Below are 16,039 nucleotides of genomic sequence, written 5' to 3' on the forward strand. Positions count from 1 at the left end.
GAAGAGGGACTTTCATTACATCTGCACAATCTCATCCCCGCAGCACCAAGATTCGTGTTTGAATAACTGGGAGAAGGTGTGTGTATGTGTGTGCACACTACACAATGGTGCTGCCTCCCTCTGTCCTCCAGTTCTTTTGAGCATATCCCTTGTAGCCCACTGTAGCTAGCAGCATACTAGAGAGCGAATTCAGGGAACTGTAGTTCAGCCAAGCCACGTTGACACACCACAAAGCTACCAACAGTGAGAAAATCAGTTATTGTGTTGTGTTATAATACTTGTCCTTAGGGCTTGCAAAAGCTGTTTGCCATGGTACTAACTGGCTCCACATGGCTCTGCTCTTGAGTTCCTTTTCCTCTCTGCCCATCAGCCATCACTAGGAGAAGCTCTAGCAGCTGCCCACTCCCTTTTTAACTTGTTCTTTCTGATTTACCATGGGCTGAAAATCAGTCAACTTTTGTGAGAGGTTCTCTTGTGAGTAAATTTTATGAATATTTGTGTTACAAATATATAGTGTCTCTTTATGCCTGGTAGTGTTTTCTTATTTTGAGTGTTTGAGAATTGACTTTAGCTATCTATCTTTGTGTATCTTTTCTATAAATAACATAAGCACTGTGGTATTTTTTTCTGTATTATATAATCACATATAAAAGTTTGTAAATATTTCAATGCATGGATTTTATTTAAATGTTATTTGGTATTAAATTTACATTTAATAAATAAAAAACCTTTAATTTGAAATAAACAAGTTGGTAAGTAATGTGATCCTTATATTAAAAGATATTTCCTTGTTTTAATTACATACCTCTATAAAGAAAACAAATGTTTTATTTTTATTCATTTTTTTAGCTTTTGTTTTACATTTTTGAGCCTGCTTCCTGCATGTATAAAATTAACACTTCAGCCCTCTCCCAAAGGATTCAGATTTACTCTGGTAAGTTTTTCATTACTTTAAATACTTAATTCTTGCTGCAACTGATCTTTTAAAAATACGGATAATTATTTTCTTACTCTGTATGGGATTTACTGGATTGGGAAATAAGGTATTCATATATTTGGTGAACATATATTGAGTGTCTGACATACTTTGGTGCTGTGTTGTATACTAGGCTGAATAATCAGAATCTTTCAGTTTAATTCAACAACTATTTAATTTCTGCTTTGTATTAGTCAATGAGGAAATACAGAGAAGAAAAGAGTGGGGATAGACATATGTTTAAATAATTATGCTATTAAGCAGAAGGTAGTAAGTTCTTTTAGTTACACATTAAGTGCTGGGATAGTGTGGGAAAGGGAGATATTACTTTGGGGCAGATTTTATCATATGTATATATTTATTTATTTAAGACTTTATTTATTTGACAGAGAGAGACACAGTGAGAAAGGGAACACAAGCAGGGGGAGTGGGAGAGGGAGAAGCAGGCTTCCCGCGGAGCAGGGAGCCCGATGTGGGGCTCGATTCCAGGAACCTGGGGTCATGACCTGAGCCGAAGGTAAACGCTTAATGACTGAGCCACCCAGGCACCCCTGGGGCAGATTTTAGACAGCTTCTTAGAGTAAGTGGGATTGGAGCCAAATTTTGAAAGCTGGGCAAGATTTGGAATAGGTTATATAGCAGAAGAGAATTCAAGGCAGGAGGAAGAGCTTGAGGATACCGTGGTGGGCAAGGACAGGGAATGCTGGGAATAGCTATTGAACAATAAAATTTGTGTGACTTGTGTGTGTGTGTGTGTTGAGGTTAAGAAAGGATATAGTGGGAGATAAGAGTTGAAAAGGATCAAATTGGGTAAGACCTTGAATGTTGGGTTGAAAAAGTTGGAGTTTGATTTGTGTGCCAGAGGAACCAAAAAAGAGTTTTGAGGAGAGGAGACAGATCTCTGTTTTAGGAAGATGACTTGTATTAGTTTGAAGATGAATTGGTTATATTTCCTACAACTTTGGGTTTCTCTGAGTGAGTTCACAAATTCCTCTCTGGTTGTATTTCTGTGGTATTTAAAATTTGGTTCCTTTGTGCCTTGGTCTCTAAGATGATATTTTATTTTATTTTTTTAAAGATTTATTTGACAGAGAGAGAGAGAGAGAGAGCACAAGTAGGCAGAGTGGCAGGCAGAGGGAGAAGGAGAAGCAGGCTTTCTGCTGAGCAGGGAGCTGCAATGGGGCTTGATCCCAGGACCCTGGGATCATGACCTGAGCTGAAGGCAGCTGCTTAACCAACTGAGCCACCCAGGTGCCCGTAAGATGGTATTTTAAAAATATCTTTTAAGGGGCGCCTGGGTGGCTCAGTCGTTAAGCGTCTGCCTTCGGCTCAGGTCATGATCCCAGGGTCCTGAAGTCAAGCCCCGCATCGGGCTCCCTGCTCAGCGGGGAGCCTGCTTCTCCTTCTCCCACTGCTTGTGTTCCCTCTCTCACTGTGTCTCTCTCTGTCAAATAAATACAATATTAAAAAAAATAAAAAAAATAAAAATACCTTTTAAAATATCAAGAAAATTTGGTTTATGAAAAGTCTTAGTGGACTTATAAGGAGACATTTCAGAGTTTGAGTAACTGTAGCAGTGTTAGAGGTAATTTTAGGATTATAAGCCAGAAAAAAATTTTTTCTCTTAATTTCCTAATTTTATTCTGTTTGCTATGTTTTAATATAAGCCATTATATTTAAAAAACTAAAAATGATTTAATTAATGACTTTTCTTATTAGTGTTGATGTTTTGAATTCTTATTGAATATTTCTGAGAACTTTGAAAACATTTCCCATTATAATTATTTTAAAGTGTTTTCCTTTCCATAAAGATTGAATTATTTCTCAGTATAAGTCTATATGAGGTAATTGATAGTATGAACACTAATATATGTATAGCAGCAAAATGATCATATTTAATTTATTCAAGTAGTATTTTTTGAGTGCCCTCTAATGTGCCAGGTCCTTTTTTTGTTGTTGTTGTTAAAGATTTTATTTATTTGAGAGAGAGAGAGAGAGCACAAGGGGGGAGGATCAGAGGGAGAAGCAGACTCCCCACCGAGCAGGGAGCCCGATGCGGGACTCGATCCCGGGACTCCAGGATCATGACCTGAGCCCAAGGTAGTCGCTTAACGAACTGAGCCACCCAGGCGCCCATGCCAGGTCCTTTTCTAAGTACCGGTGTGTAAGCTCATATCCCTGCTCTCTTAATTGGGGCCTTTCATGCTAGTGATAGGAGAAGGACAATAAACAAAATAGATTTGTTAATGAGAAAATATCTGGAAGTAATGGGGGTTATGAGGACAATAGTGTTATATGAAAGGAGTGCTGGTGGGTTTTGGTTAGGGTGCACTACTTTAGTGAAAGGGAAGGCCTTTCTATGGAAGTGACATTTGAGACTTGAGCTGAATGACTGGCCAGAAGGAACCATTCATAAGAAGATCTGTGCTCTGACTTGATAAAATGAAGTTTTTCTTTAAAGCAGGAACACATTTGGTATGTTCGGCACATAAAGGGACCGGTATGAAGTGGCTGGTATGAAGTGTGTGAGGGAGACAGTAAGAAATAGACTGGAAGAGGAAGGCAGGACCCAGATGGGAGTTTGGATTTTATTCTCAGGGTTAATGGGAAGCTATTTGAGGATTTTAAACAGGGAAATTTACATGATCTGATATGGTGGCTGAGTACATAATGGACTGTAAGGAAGCAGGACTGTTACCAATTAGGAGGTTATTGCGGTAGTCCAGGAGAAAGATGAGTGTGGCTTAGACCACTCCTCTGCCACCCTCAGCAGAGGGGAAGGGAGAGAAGTGGGTGGATATTGTATTTAGAAGGTGGTGTAGATAGGATTTGCTCTGGACTGGATGTGTGTAGATGGATGTCCAATATGCAGATCATAAACTTCTGAAAATCTAAGTAATTTTAATTTTAAATCCCAAATAGCAAATGAAGACTTTATAAAACATTTACTATATTTTATTGAAATGTATCTTTTAAAAACACTAAAATAGATTTGTTTTACGAGTTTTAGATTTTGAACTTCTGGCCCTCAGTGCCTTTTAATTTAAATTGTCAGAGATTCCAAGTGGGGGATGAAAGTCTGATTGTTGTGTCTTTGTTTTATTTATTAATAACTGAGTCTGAATGAACTTGTTTTAGATGGTTAAATATAGCTTTATAATCATTGTTTTTTCAAGAAATGTTTTACTAAATTTGAATAAAATATTATGCATTAGTATTGTATAGATATTTTCCTTCTAGATAGAAACTACATTAAGCTTTAAAATTTTACTTCAGATGATTTTTATTTAGATTCATAATTAAACTACTGTTATAGTTTATAAGTTGTTATAGCTCATTCTCCCTCCTTTTTCCTTAAAGGTTAGCTGTGCACTGTCATTCTTTTTATTTTCTTATCAAGTACATGAAAAGTCCATTCTCTTGGTATCATTGTAAGTAAAAATGTTGTGTTTTATTTATTATTATGTGTTTATAATATATACATAAATTTATTACCTACATATAATCACCTAAGTGTAAAACAAAACCACACAGATGTTATTATGTAGTTGCATAAGATTATTCATAAAATTATATTTTTCCAGAATGATTTCTTATAATTTTACTTCATTATAAATATTATTTTTTAAACTGAAAAAGTTTCGTAGAATTATTACTGACATTCTTATTTCTGTTTCTTCATATATATTTTTTATATGCTAATAAAAAAATTGAATAACCAAAGAGATTTTCCTCAGATTGGAGCCTGTTTGTCATCTTTGCCTTTTTCATTTCATTCATTTCCATAGCTGTTTAATAGTTTTGTTCTTTTCATTCACCTCTTTAGCAACTTTCATATGTTGACTCCTTGCTATTTCTTTTGTCAAAACCTTTGTCTAGACCCTATTGGCAATCCCTAATCAGACTACTTTGTTTTAAGAGCATTAAAATTTTTTCCGGGTTATCACAGAAATTGGGTGACAGTGAGGATATATTATCCCAATATTAAAATGATACTTGCCCAGAACACACTGGAATACTTGAATCATGCCCTAGATCAGTCCCACATTTTATCCTGTGTTTGCTAGGTTCCTATGGAAGATCCATGTACAGAATAACCAATGACAAATTTATTCTACAATAAATTGCTTTTAGTAGGTGGAGCTTTGAACTAAAAACTCAATGCAGAGCTTTACAGTAAGCTGGGCTTCCTTATGTGAAAGGTTTCTTTGGTTGGAACTAAATAGTTTCACATCACTGCAGACCAGGACAGCTTAGTTTCATCCCCCAAACTCTAAACCTGAATTAGTTTCTACCACTATTATGTGAGGCTTGGCTGACCCTCCACAAATTCCTCGTGCAAGGGGATGGAACTATGGAAAGGTTTGCTCTCAAGCATGTATATTTTCCCCAGATTTTCTACCCCATACTAAGGGAGCCCATCCAGTGACCTGTAATCTGACCATTCAGATTAGCTCTTGGGCCCTGAATTTCTGGGAGTTCCTACTCTACAGATGTACTTAGATTATTTTTAACAGTGCATGGCTTTAATATATATTTTGATAAAATATTTTAAAGTTAGCATTAAAAGTTATTCTTGACCTGGTCCTAGCTAATCTATAATTAAATAGATATTTCATTCAATAAATATTCATTGAGCCTACTGTTTGCCAGAGCACAGGGTATATATCCGTGAACAAAACAAACATCCCTACATTCTTAGCTTTCATTCTTAAGGATAGACACTAATAATTAAATAAAAATAAGAAGTTAAATAGAGTTTTAGAAGGTAATAAAGGCCATGAGGAAGAAATAAAACAGGATAAGGGAAGTTGGGAGTATTGGAGATGAGGGCACAGGAGCAAGTTACAAGTTGTAATTTTAATACAGATGTCAAGTTAGGCCTCGCTGAGGAGATATTTGAGTGGACTGGAGATGCTGAGAAAATTAATTGTGTGGATATTTGGGATAATATTCTAGATGGAACAGCCTGTGTGGAAGCCCTAAGATGGGAGTAAGCCTGGATGTTCAGTGAACAACAGAAAGGCCAATGTGGCCAGAGTGGAGTGGTCAAAGTGGGGGTTAATAGAACGTGAAGTTAAAGAGGTAACAGAGGTGTAAGTTCTATAGGACCTTGTAGGCCACATTAGGAAATTTGGCTTTTATTCCAAAGGAAATTGGGGGCCATGGAGGGGTGTTGGGGAATAAGCATGATCTGACTTGATGTTTTATTTTTTTTTAAGATTTAAAAAATTTATTAAAGAGTGTGCATGCGCGAGAGAGCACACAAGCAGGGGGAGCAGCAGGCAGAGGGAGAGGGAGAAGCAGGCTCCTCACCGAGCAGGGAGCCTGATGTATGGCTTGATCCCAGGACCCTGGGTTCATGACCTGACCTGAAGGCAGACGCCTAACTGACTGACCCAGGCGCCCCTTGATGTTTTAAAAAGATCACTGTGCTTATCAAATTATATACATTAAATATGTACAATCCTTTGTATATTAATTATACTTCAATAAAACTGTTAAAAAAAAATCAAAGGATCATCCTGGCTGCAAGTTGAGAATAGACTGTATGGAGCAAGAAAACATGGAGACCATTTAGAAGGCTGTTACCATAATTCAGCTGAGAGATGGTGGTGACTGGGATCAAGACAGTAATAGTAGAAGAAGCAAGAGGTAGTCATTGTGGATGTATAAAAAGAACCAGAAGGCTTCCTAATAATTTGTATGTAGCATGTGATAGAAAAAGAAAAACCAAACGTGTGTCCATGGTTTTTGGCTTGTAACTGGAAGGATAGAATAGCAATTGACTGAAATGGGGAAGATTGCCAGTGAACCAGGATTAGGCTAGATGTGGACCTGGTGAGAGGGTTGCAAGTTCAGTGTTGGACAGGTCTTTGGACATCCAAGCAGAGATGTCCAGTCAGCATTTAGATATAAGTCTGGGTTGGACATATGAGTGGAGTTCTGGGAGGGGGAGGTTAAGCTGGAGATACAAATTTAGTAGTTTGTCAGTAGAGAGGACAAAGTCATGAGACTGGGTGAGATCACCAAGGGAGGGAGTATATACAGAGAAGAGTACCAGAGACTGAGTCCTGGGCCACACAGTGTTAAGAGGTCTTAGGAGAAGAGGCAAATAGGAATGGCTAATAAGTTAGGATGAAAAACCACAAGAGTTGGTGTCCTGAGTGAAGAAGGTATTTTAAGGACATGAGTCATCTATCTTACCCCATTCACAAAAATTAACTTGAAATGGATTAAAGATGTAAATGTAAGACCTGAAATCATAAAACTCCTAGAAGAAAACATAGGGAAAAAGCTCCTTTACATTAGTCTTAGAAATGATATTTTGGATATGACACCAAAAACATAAGGAAGAAAAGGAAAAATAAATAAGTGGGATGACATCAAACTAAAGTTTCTGTATAGCAAAAGAAATGATTAACAAAACGAAAAGGCAGCTTATGGGATGGGAGAAAATATTTGCAAATCATATACCTGATAAGGAGTTAATCTCCAAAATATAGAAGGAATTCATACAACTCAATAGTAAAAAACAATTTGAAAATGGGCAAAGGACCTTAAATAGATATTTTCTCAAAGAAGCTATACAACAGGCACATGAAGGGGTGCTCAGCATCACTAATCATCAGGAAAATGCAAATCAAAACCACAATGAGATATCACTTTATACCAGTCAGAATGGCTCTTATCAAATGGCTCTTATCAAAAAGACAAGGGATAACAAGTACTGGTAAGGATGTGGAGAATGGAGAACCCTTGTACACTCTTGTTGGGAATGTAAGTTGGTATAGCCACTATGGAAAACAATTAAAATAGAACTCAAAAAATTAAAATAGAACTACCATGTGATCAGCCATCCCACATGTGGGTGTATATTTGAAGGAAATGAAATCATGATCCTGAAGAGGTATCTGCATCCCCATGTTCACTGTAGCATTATTTGCAGTAGCCAAGACATGGAAACCACCTAAATGTCCATCAGCAGATGAATGGATAAAGAAAATGTATACTGTATATACACTACACTGCACACACTCTGGAATATTATTTAGTCATAAAAAAGAAGGAAATCCTGCCATTTGCAACAACATAGATGAACCTTGAAGGCATTATGCTAAGTGAAATAAGTCAGACAGAGAAAGATAAATACTGTGTGATCTCACATAAATAAGGAATCTAAGTCATCAAAACTCTGAAACTGATTCATAGAAACAAAGTAGATGGTGGTTGCTGGGGCAGGGGAGAAGGGAGGGAAATGGACGAAGGTGGTCAAAGAATACAGACTAACAGTTTTAAGATGAATAAGTTCTGGGGATCTAATGTGCAGCATGGTGGGTATACATAGTAATATTTAACAGGTATTATATACTTGAAAGTTGCCAAGAGAATACAAATTAAAAATTCTCACTGCACACACAAAAGGTAACTGAACTGATGGATGTGTTAACTAACCTATTGCAATAATCATTTTGTAATGTACGCCTATATCAAATTGTTGTGTACACCCTAAACTTACACAATGTTATATGTCAATTATATCTCAGTAAAGCTGAGGGGAAAAAAAACATGAGGTGATCACTCAAGATGGGGGCTGAGAACAGACTCTTTGCCTTAGCAAAATGGAAGTCATTGGTGACTTTGACAAGGCTAATGTTGATGGAGTGATGCAGGGAAAAGCTTGATTAAGGTGGGGTTTAAGAAATAATGAGAGGAGAGAAATTGAAGATAGCTATAGATAATTCTTTTTTTTTAAATTTATTTAATTGTGGCAAAATATACCAGTAGTGGCAATGCTGTGCAACCATCACCACTGTCTACTTCCAGAACATTTTTATCATCCCAAAAAGAAACCCTGTACCTTTTAAGGGGTAGTCCCCATTCTTTTCCCATCCCTCAATTCCTGTAACCACTAAATTACTTTCTGTCTCTATGAATTTCCCTATTTTGGATACTTCATATAATTGGAATCATAATATTTGGCTGATCTATTTCATGTAAGATAATATCTTCAAGGTTCATCCATGTTGTAGCATGTATCAGTACTTCATTTTTATGCCTGAATAATATTGCATTGTATGGATATACTACATTTTGTTCATCCCTGCATCATTTGATGAACATTTGGGTTTCTACCTTTTGGTTATTGTGAATAGTGCCAGTATGAACATTCCTGCATAAGTTTTTGTTTGAACATTTGTTTTCAGTATTTTTTTTTTAATTTAAAGATTTTATTTATTTGAGAGAGAGAGAGAGAGCACACAAGCAGGCAGAGCAGCAGCAGAGGCAGAGGGAGAAGCAGGCTCCCCGCTGAGCAGGGAGCCCAATGTGGGGCTCAATCCCAGGACAGCGGGATCATGACCCGAGCCAAAGGCAGACGCCCAACTGACTGAGCCACCCAGGCGCCCTTGTTTTCAGTACTCTTGAGTCTACACCCAGGAGAAGGATTTCTGGGTCATACAGTAATTCTGTATTTAACTGATTGAGGAACCATCAAACTGTTTTCCACAGCAGTTATACCATTTTTCTTTCCCACCAGTAATGTAATGTATGATGTTTCCAGTTTTTCTACATCCTTGCTAGCACTTGTTATTTCCCTTCCCCCCTGCGCCCCCCTCCATCCTACAGGGTATGAAGTGGTATTTCATTGTGGTTCTGATTTGCATTTCCCTAATAGCTAGTGATGTTGAGCATTTTTTAAGGTTTTAAAAACTTTCAAGTTTTTAATTTTGATGAAGTTCAATTTATTATTTCTTTTTGTTGCTTGGGCTTTTGGTGTCATGTCTAACAAACCATTGCCAAATCCAAGGTAATAAAGACTTACTCTCATGTTATTTCTAAGAAGTTTATGGACTTAGCTCTTATATTTAGGTCTTTGTTGCATTTTGAGTTAATTTTTATATATGGGGTTCTTTAGGTGAGCTTTCTGAAAAGGGGAAAAAAAATAAAAGCAATAGTTGGTAGAGAAAGTAGAGTCAAGTGAGGCTTGTTGTTTAAGGTTTTAAGATAGGAGAAATAATGGTGTGGGAATGGTCTGTAGAGAGGGAACACTGATGATACAGGAGGTAAGAGTTGTTGGTGCAATACCCCTTGGAAAGGGAGATGGGATCAGACCCAGAGTGTGAATGGAAGGACTGGCTTTGGACAGATGCAGGAGTAGTTCACTTTAATAAAAAGAGGCAACAGGGTATATTGGTACAGATGCTGGGAAGAGAGTAGATGTGATGGTGGCATCTGTTAAAGTTCTTCTAATTACTTCAATTTTCTTTTAATTTTTATTGTTATGTCAATCACCATACATTACATCATTAGTTTTTGATGTAGTGTTCCATGAATCATTGTTTGCATATAACACCCAGTGCTCCACGCAGAACGTGCCCTCTTTAATCCCCATCACCAGGCTAACCCATCCCCCCAACCCCCCTCCTCTCTAGAACCCTCAGTTTGTTTTTCAGAGTCCATCATCTTAATGAAGTAGAAGGCAAGGTCATTAGGCAAGAGCAGGTTGGAGCTGTTGGGATTACGAGATTATGAGAAGGTGTGGATTATTTTTCTAAAGAGACACAGAACAGACTAGAGAAATATATAGTAGTTGTTAGACACTTGAATATCAAGATCATGTATCTAAAGTGAACACAGGGGCACCTGGATGGCTCAGTCGGTTAAGCATCTGACTCTTTTGGCTCAGGTCTTGATCTCAGCGTTGTGAGATGAGCCCTGCCTTGGGCTCCTCCACGTTGAGCAGGGAATCTGCTTGAGATTTTCTCTCTCCCTCTGCCCATCCTCCCTGCTGTCTCTCTCTCAAAATAAATAATTCCTTAAAGTGAAAACAGTGTGAGGAAGTGTTTCCCTCAAGAGCTCAGTATGGTTGGAATAAGTACAGGTGGAGAGTTGGGTCTTTCCAGGTTTGTGGTTTTGTCTAGTGAGGGTAATGGGCTTGCGCAGGGCTTGAGAGTGAATGCATGGGAGTGATTTTAATGGTTGACCTTAGAATTTAAGCTGGTTAAGAAGGGAAAAGAAAAGACAACCAAAGGAGTGAGGCAAAGTGAAAGAGGTGGTAGGGATAATGGATTGAAGATGGGATCAAAAGATTGTCGAAGTTCCAGAGTGCTGCAAAGGTAGGAGATAGTGGTCAGGATGCAGTTGCTGCGTTGTGATTATGGAAGGGTTACAGTCCTGAGTATAACCGAAGGGTGTAGGAATGAAAATGGATCACTAGAAGAGAGGAGTTCCAGCAAATGAGAAGTCAGGATGTTGGAAGATCATCTATGTAAAAATTGCCAGGAATGAAGATTGAGTAGGGTTGTAGAGAGTGCCTGAGTAAGGAATTGAAATGACTGAGTAATGAGGGAAGTGACTCTTTTGTTGGTGGATGAGGACTAATAGGGATAAAGCCTGAGGACATGGAGATTATTAGGGTGGAGAGGCGGAGAACTGATGTGGAAGAAGTGATAAAGAGCAAAGGGGTTATCTCCCTCTGGGTCGTTTCAGGACTATGGAAAGAGCGACAAAACAGGTGAGGTTGAGAGGGCGAGGGGCAGCGTTTTCCTCCCAGGATTTGTTTTCACTAAGGTGGTGAAGGAAAAGATTCAGAGAAGAGGTTGAGGAGGCAGGGGATTTTGCTGCTTAAATATAAATACGAAGTACCTTGAGGTCAAGGGCAGAGTTATATTCCTCTTTGTATTCCTTTCAGGGCAGGGGTTGTACATAAGTTTTCAATAAATACTTGTATTTAGTAAATGAATATTGAGTGAATAAATGGGAAAGAGTTAAGACCCAGAAAGAGAAAATAATGTTTACTGAGCACCTACTATGTGCATGTTTTTAACATAAATACATTCTGATTTAAAAAGCACCAAGTAGTGAAATTGAAAGTCCTCTAGTATTTTCTTTGAGTGTGGTAGTTTTCAGTCAGTTTGTAATCCCAGGCCTTACACTGCATATGTTGGTTGACATGGGGAAAAGTCATCCTTCTAAGAAAGGAGGAGAATGCTCAAACCTTTTAAAATAAGGAGACCCAAAATAATAATAATAATAATAGTAACAAGTATTCAACAACTGCCATCATTAGTAAAAAGTTACTTTATTAAAAAATTAGATACTTGTAAAAGAGTTCTTTCAATTCTGTAACAATACAAGGTATTACTACTATTTCCATTTACACCTAAGAAAGATGGTTAAATTAATCATTTGTTCAAGGTCATACAGTAAGTGGCAGAGCTGGGACGAGGACTCAGGTCCCCTTCTTCTTGAGCATTGCCACAGTAGAATCCAGAAGGTAATGAGACCAGCGGTGCTAGTAAGGTCCCAGAATTGGGACCTGCGACCCTAAACTCTGTCATAAAGCCAGTAGTTCCATTTATTGGCATTATGTTTCCTCTTCCTATACTATTGCTCTTTTCATTTGGCTGTTTTCTACTTGTTTTTTCCGCTTTTCTTTTCTTCTGCCATTATCAACTTGTTTCCTCTTATAATTCTTTGTTGTTCTTGCATCCATGGCAGAGGACGATCCTGTCTGTTATAACTTTAGTTTTTAACTTAGATTAGTAATATGTAACATGGAAGATAATAAAAAAAGAAGTTTGAAACCACTATACTGGGAATTAATTTATTTCCCAAGTAGGATGAAACATGAAAAAGCTCTCTTTCTCTGAATGTTTGAATTTATCTGAGCCTTTCTGTAAGCTGCTGTTTGTATGACAAGAAAAAAAAGGTTCCATTAATGGAATATTGGAAGAAGCAGTTTTTCATTTATTAGGAGGAGTTGATACCTTGTTTTATGTTTAGACTCATTTAGTTTGGATTGATATAAAAAAAATGAACCAGTGATCTATATGGAGACCTTACTGGCTGTTTTTTGTTTGTTTAGCTACCCTGAAGACCAGACAGACAAAATGTGTTTATATTTTTCACAAGAATTGAAATTCTGTTTCCCAAGATTAAAATATTTTTTCTTTATCATTTTAGACCAGTCTGCTTAGTTTTAAGTGAAATTCCTTTTATGTCTACTTGGTTTTTACTTGTGTCAACATTTAGGTGAGTCAAACCAATATTTATATGTTTTCAGTATAGTTCTCATAAACTCATTTAAAAATTTTTTACAAAGTGATTATGTTTAGTATTAGCAATTCTCTTTTAATGTTCTTCCTGTTTTCTCTTACAGTATGCTACCTCTTCTACTGAAGGATGAACTCCTAATGCCCTCAGTTGTGACAACAATGGCATTTTTTATAGCTTGTGCAATTTCTTTTTCAATATTTGAAAAGACTTCTGAAGAAGAACTGCAATTGAAGTCCTTTTCCATTTCTGTTAGGAAATATCTTCCATGTTTTACATTTTTTCCCAGAATTATACAATATCTGGTAAGTTGTTCAGTTTTTTGGTTTTTTTTTAATAGACAGTGCGGTGAGGGGAGGGGCGGAGAGAGAGGGAGAGAGAATCTTAAGGAGGCTCTATGCCCAGTGAGGAGTCCAGCGGGGCTGAGATCATGACCTGAGGTGAAATCAAGAGTTGGACACTTAACCAACTGTGCCATTAGTTATTCAGTTTTGTTTTGTTTTTTTAAAAGTTTTATTTATTTATTTGACAGAGAGAGACACAGCAAGAGAGGGAACACAAGCAGGGGGAGTGGGAGAGGGAGAAGCAGGCTTCCCGCTGAGCAGGGAGCCCGATGTGGGGCTCGATCCCAGGACCCGGGATCATGATCTGAGCCGAAGGCAGACATTTCAACTGAGCCACCCAGGCGCCCCGAGTTGTTTAGTTTTTAAGGGATGGGACTTAGCATGCCACTGTTAAAAAAAATATATATATCTTTTTCTTTTATAGCTTTTTTGAGATATAATTCACATAAATTCACCCACAAAATCCACCCATTTAAAGTGTGCAATTTGGTGGTTTTAAGTATGTACATAGAGTTGTATAACCATGACCACAATCTCATTTTAGATTATTTCCATCACCCCAAAAAGGAACCCTCTTTCCATTAGCAGCCATATCCCATTCCACCCTAAACTCCAGCCTTGGACAGCCAGTAATATACTTTCTGTTCCTACATATTTACCAATCTGGACATTCCAAAAAATGGAATGTATTAGTTTGCTTTGCCATAACAAAATACCACAGACTGGGTGGCTTAAATAACAGAAATGTATTTTCTTAGAGTTCTGGAGGCTTGAAGTCTAAAATCAAGGTGCCTCATCAAGGTTTCTGGTGAGGCCTTTCTTTCTGGGTTATAGGCAACCTTGCTGTGGCCTCATATGGCCTCTTCTTTGTGTGGGTGTGTAGGGAGTTCTGTGGTGGCTCTTCCTCTTCTTATAACAACACTAATCCTATCAAATTAGGGCCCCTCCCTTACTACCTCAATTTAACCTTCCTGAAGTTTCTGTCTCCAAATGCATTCACATTGGGGGTTGGGACTACAACATATGAATTTTGTGGGGACATAATTCAGACCATAACATGGAATCATAGAAAATGTAGTCGGGGCGCCTGGGTGGCTTAGTGGAGCATCCGACTCTTGATCTCAGCTCAGGTCTTGATCTCAAGGTTGTGGGTTTGATCCCCATGTTGGGCTCCATGCTGGACGTGGAGCCTACTTTAAAAAAAAAAATGTAGTCTTTTGTAACTGGCTACTTTCACTCAGCATAATGTTTTTGAGGCTCATCTGTGTTGTAGCATGCATCAATACTTCATTCTTTTTTATTGCCATACTATATTCCATTTTAATGGACATTTTGTTTATCTGTTCATCAGTTGTTTTTTTTTTTTTTAAGATTTTGTTTATTTGACAGAGAGAGAGACAGCGAGAGAGGGAACACAAGCAGGGGGAGTGGGAGAAGGAGAAGCAGGCTTCCTATGGAGCAGGGAGGCCGAGGTGGGGCTCGATCCCAGGACTCTGGGATCATGACCTGAGCCGAAGGCAGACGCTTATCGACTGAGCCACCCAGGCGCCCCTATCTGTTCATCAGTTAATGGGCATTAGGTTGGTCCCACTTTTTGGCTGTTGTGAATAATGCTGCTGTGAAGATTTGTTTATAATTTATCAGCACATTGTTTTTATTTCCCTTGAATGTATCCTTAGGAGTGGTAATACTGTGTTTAACATTTTGAGAAACCGTGCAACTGTTTGCCAAAGTGCTACATGATTCTACATTCCTACCAGCAATATATGAGGGTTCCAATTTCTCTACATTTTTTTTAAAAGATTTTATTTATTTGAGAGAGACACAGCAAGAGAGGGAACACAAGCAGGGGGAGTGGGAGAGGGAGGAGCAGGCTTCCCACAGAGCAGGGAGCCCGATGTGGGGCTCGATCCCAGGACCCTGGGATCACGACCTAAGCCAAAGGCAGACGCCTAATGACTGAGCCACCCAGGCGCCCCGAATTTCTCTACATTTTTGACAGCACTTTTTTTTTTTTTTTTTAAGATTTTTATTTATTTATTTGAGAGAGAGAGCAAAAGCTCAAGTCGGGGGAGAGACAGAGGGAGAGGCAGACTCCCCACTAAGCAGGGAGCCCAATGCAGGGCTCAATCTCAGGACCCTAGGATCTTGACCCGAGCCAAAGGCAGACGCCCAACCAGCTGAGCCACCCAGGTGCCCCTTGACAGTACTCGTTATTGTTTTTTTATGATAGCCATCCTAGTCAGAGTGAAATGGTATCTCATTGAAGTTTTGATTTGTATTTTCCTAGTTACCAGTGATGTAGGGCATCTTTTTATGTGCTCTTTAACCATTTGTATTATTTTCTTTGGAGAAATGCCTATTCATATCCTTTGCCCAGTTTTAACTGGGTTGTCTTTTTATTTTTGAGTTGTAAGAGTTCTTTATACATTCTTGATACAGGTCCCTTACTAGATACATGACTTGGAAATATTTCTATTATGTAGATTTCCTTCACTTTTTTTTTTTAAAAGATTTTATTTATTTGACAGAGACACAGCAAGAGAGGGAACAGAAGCAGGGGGAGTGGGAGAGGGAGAAGCAGGCTTCCCATGGAGCAGGGAGCCCAATGCGGGGCTCAATCCCAGGACCCTGGGATCATGACCTGAGCCGAAGGCAGACG

The 16,039-nt window shown here is 38.3% G+C and overlaps 1 protein-coding gene across 5 annotated transcripts in view; it reads left to right on the forward strand.

Moving 5' to 3' along the window:
* Positions 1–16,039, forward strand: part of ALG6 (ALG6 alpha-1,3-glucosyltransferase) — a 71,626-nt gene that overhangs the window by 50,541 nt on the left and 5,046 nt on the right. For all 5 annotated transcript variants that reach the window (XM_027603373.1, XM_027603393.1, XM_027603401.2 and 2 more), the window contains 4 exons: positions 850–934; positions 4,337–4,407; positions 12,944–13,012; positions 13,140–13,338. In XM_027603373.1, coding sequence (XP_027459174.1) covers positions 850–934; positions 4,337–4,407; positions 12,944–13,012; positions 13,140–13,338 — 424 coding nt within the window. The remainder of the gene's footprint in view (positions 1–849; positions 935–4,336; positions 4,408–12,943; positions 13,013–13,139; positions 13,339–16,039) is intronic.

This window comes from Zalophus californianus, chromosome 4 (assembly GCF_009762305.2).
Source record: "Zalophus californianus isolate mZalCal1 chromosome 4, mZalCal1.pri.v2, whole genome shotgun sequence".
NCBI lineage: Eukaryota > Metazoa > Chordata > Mammalia > Carnivora > Otariidae > Zalophus > Zalophus californianus.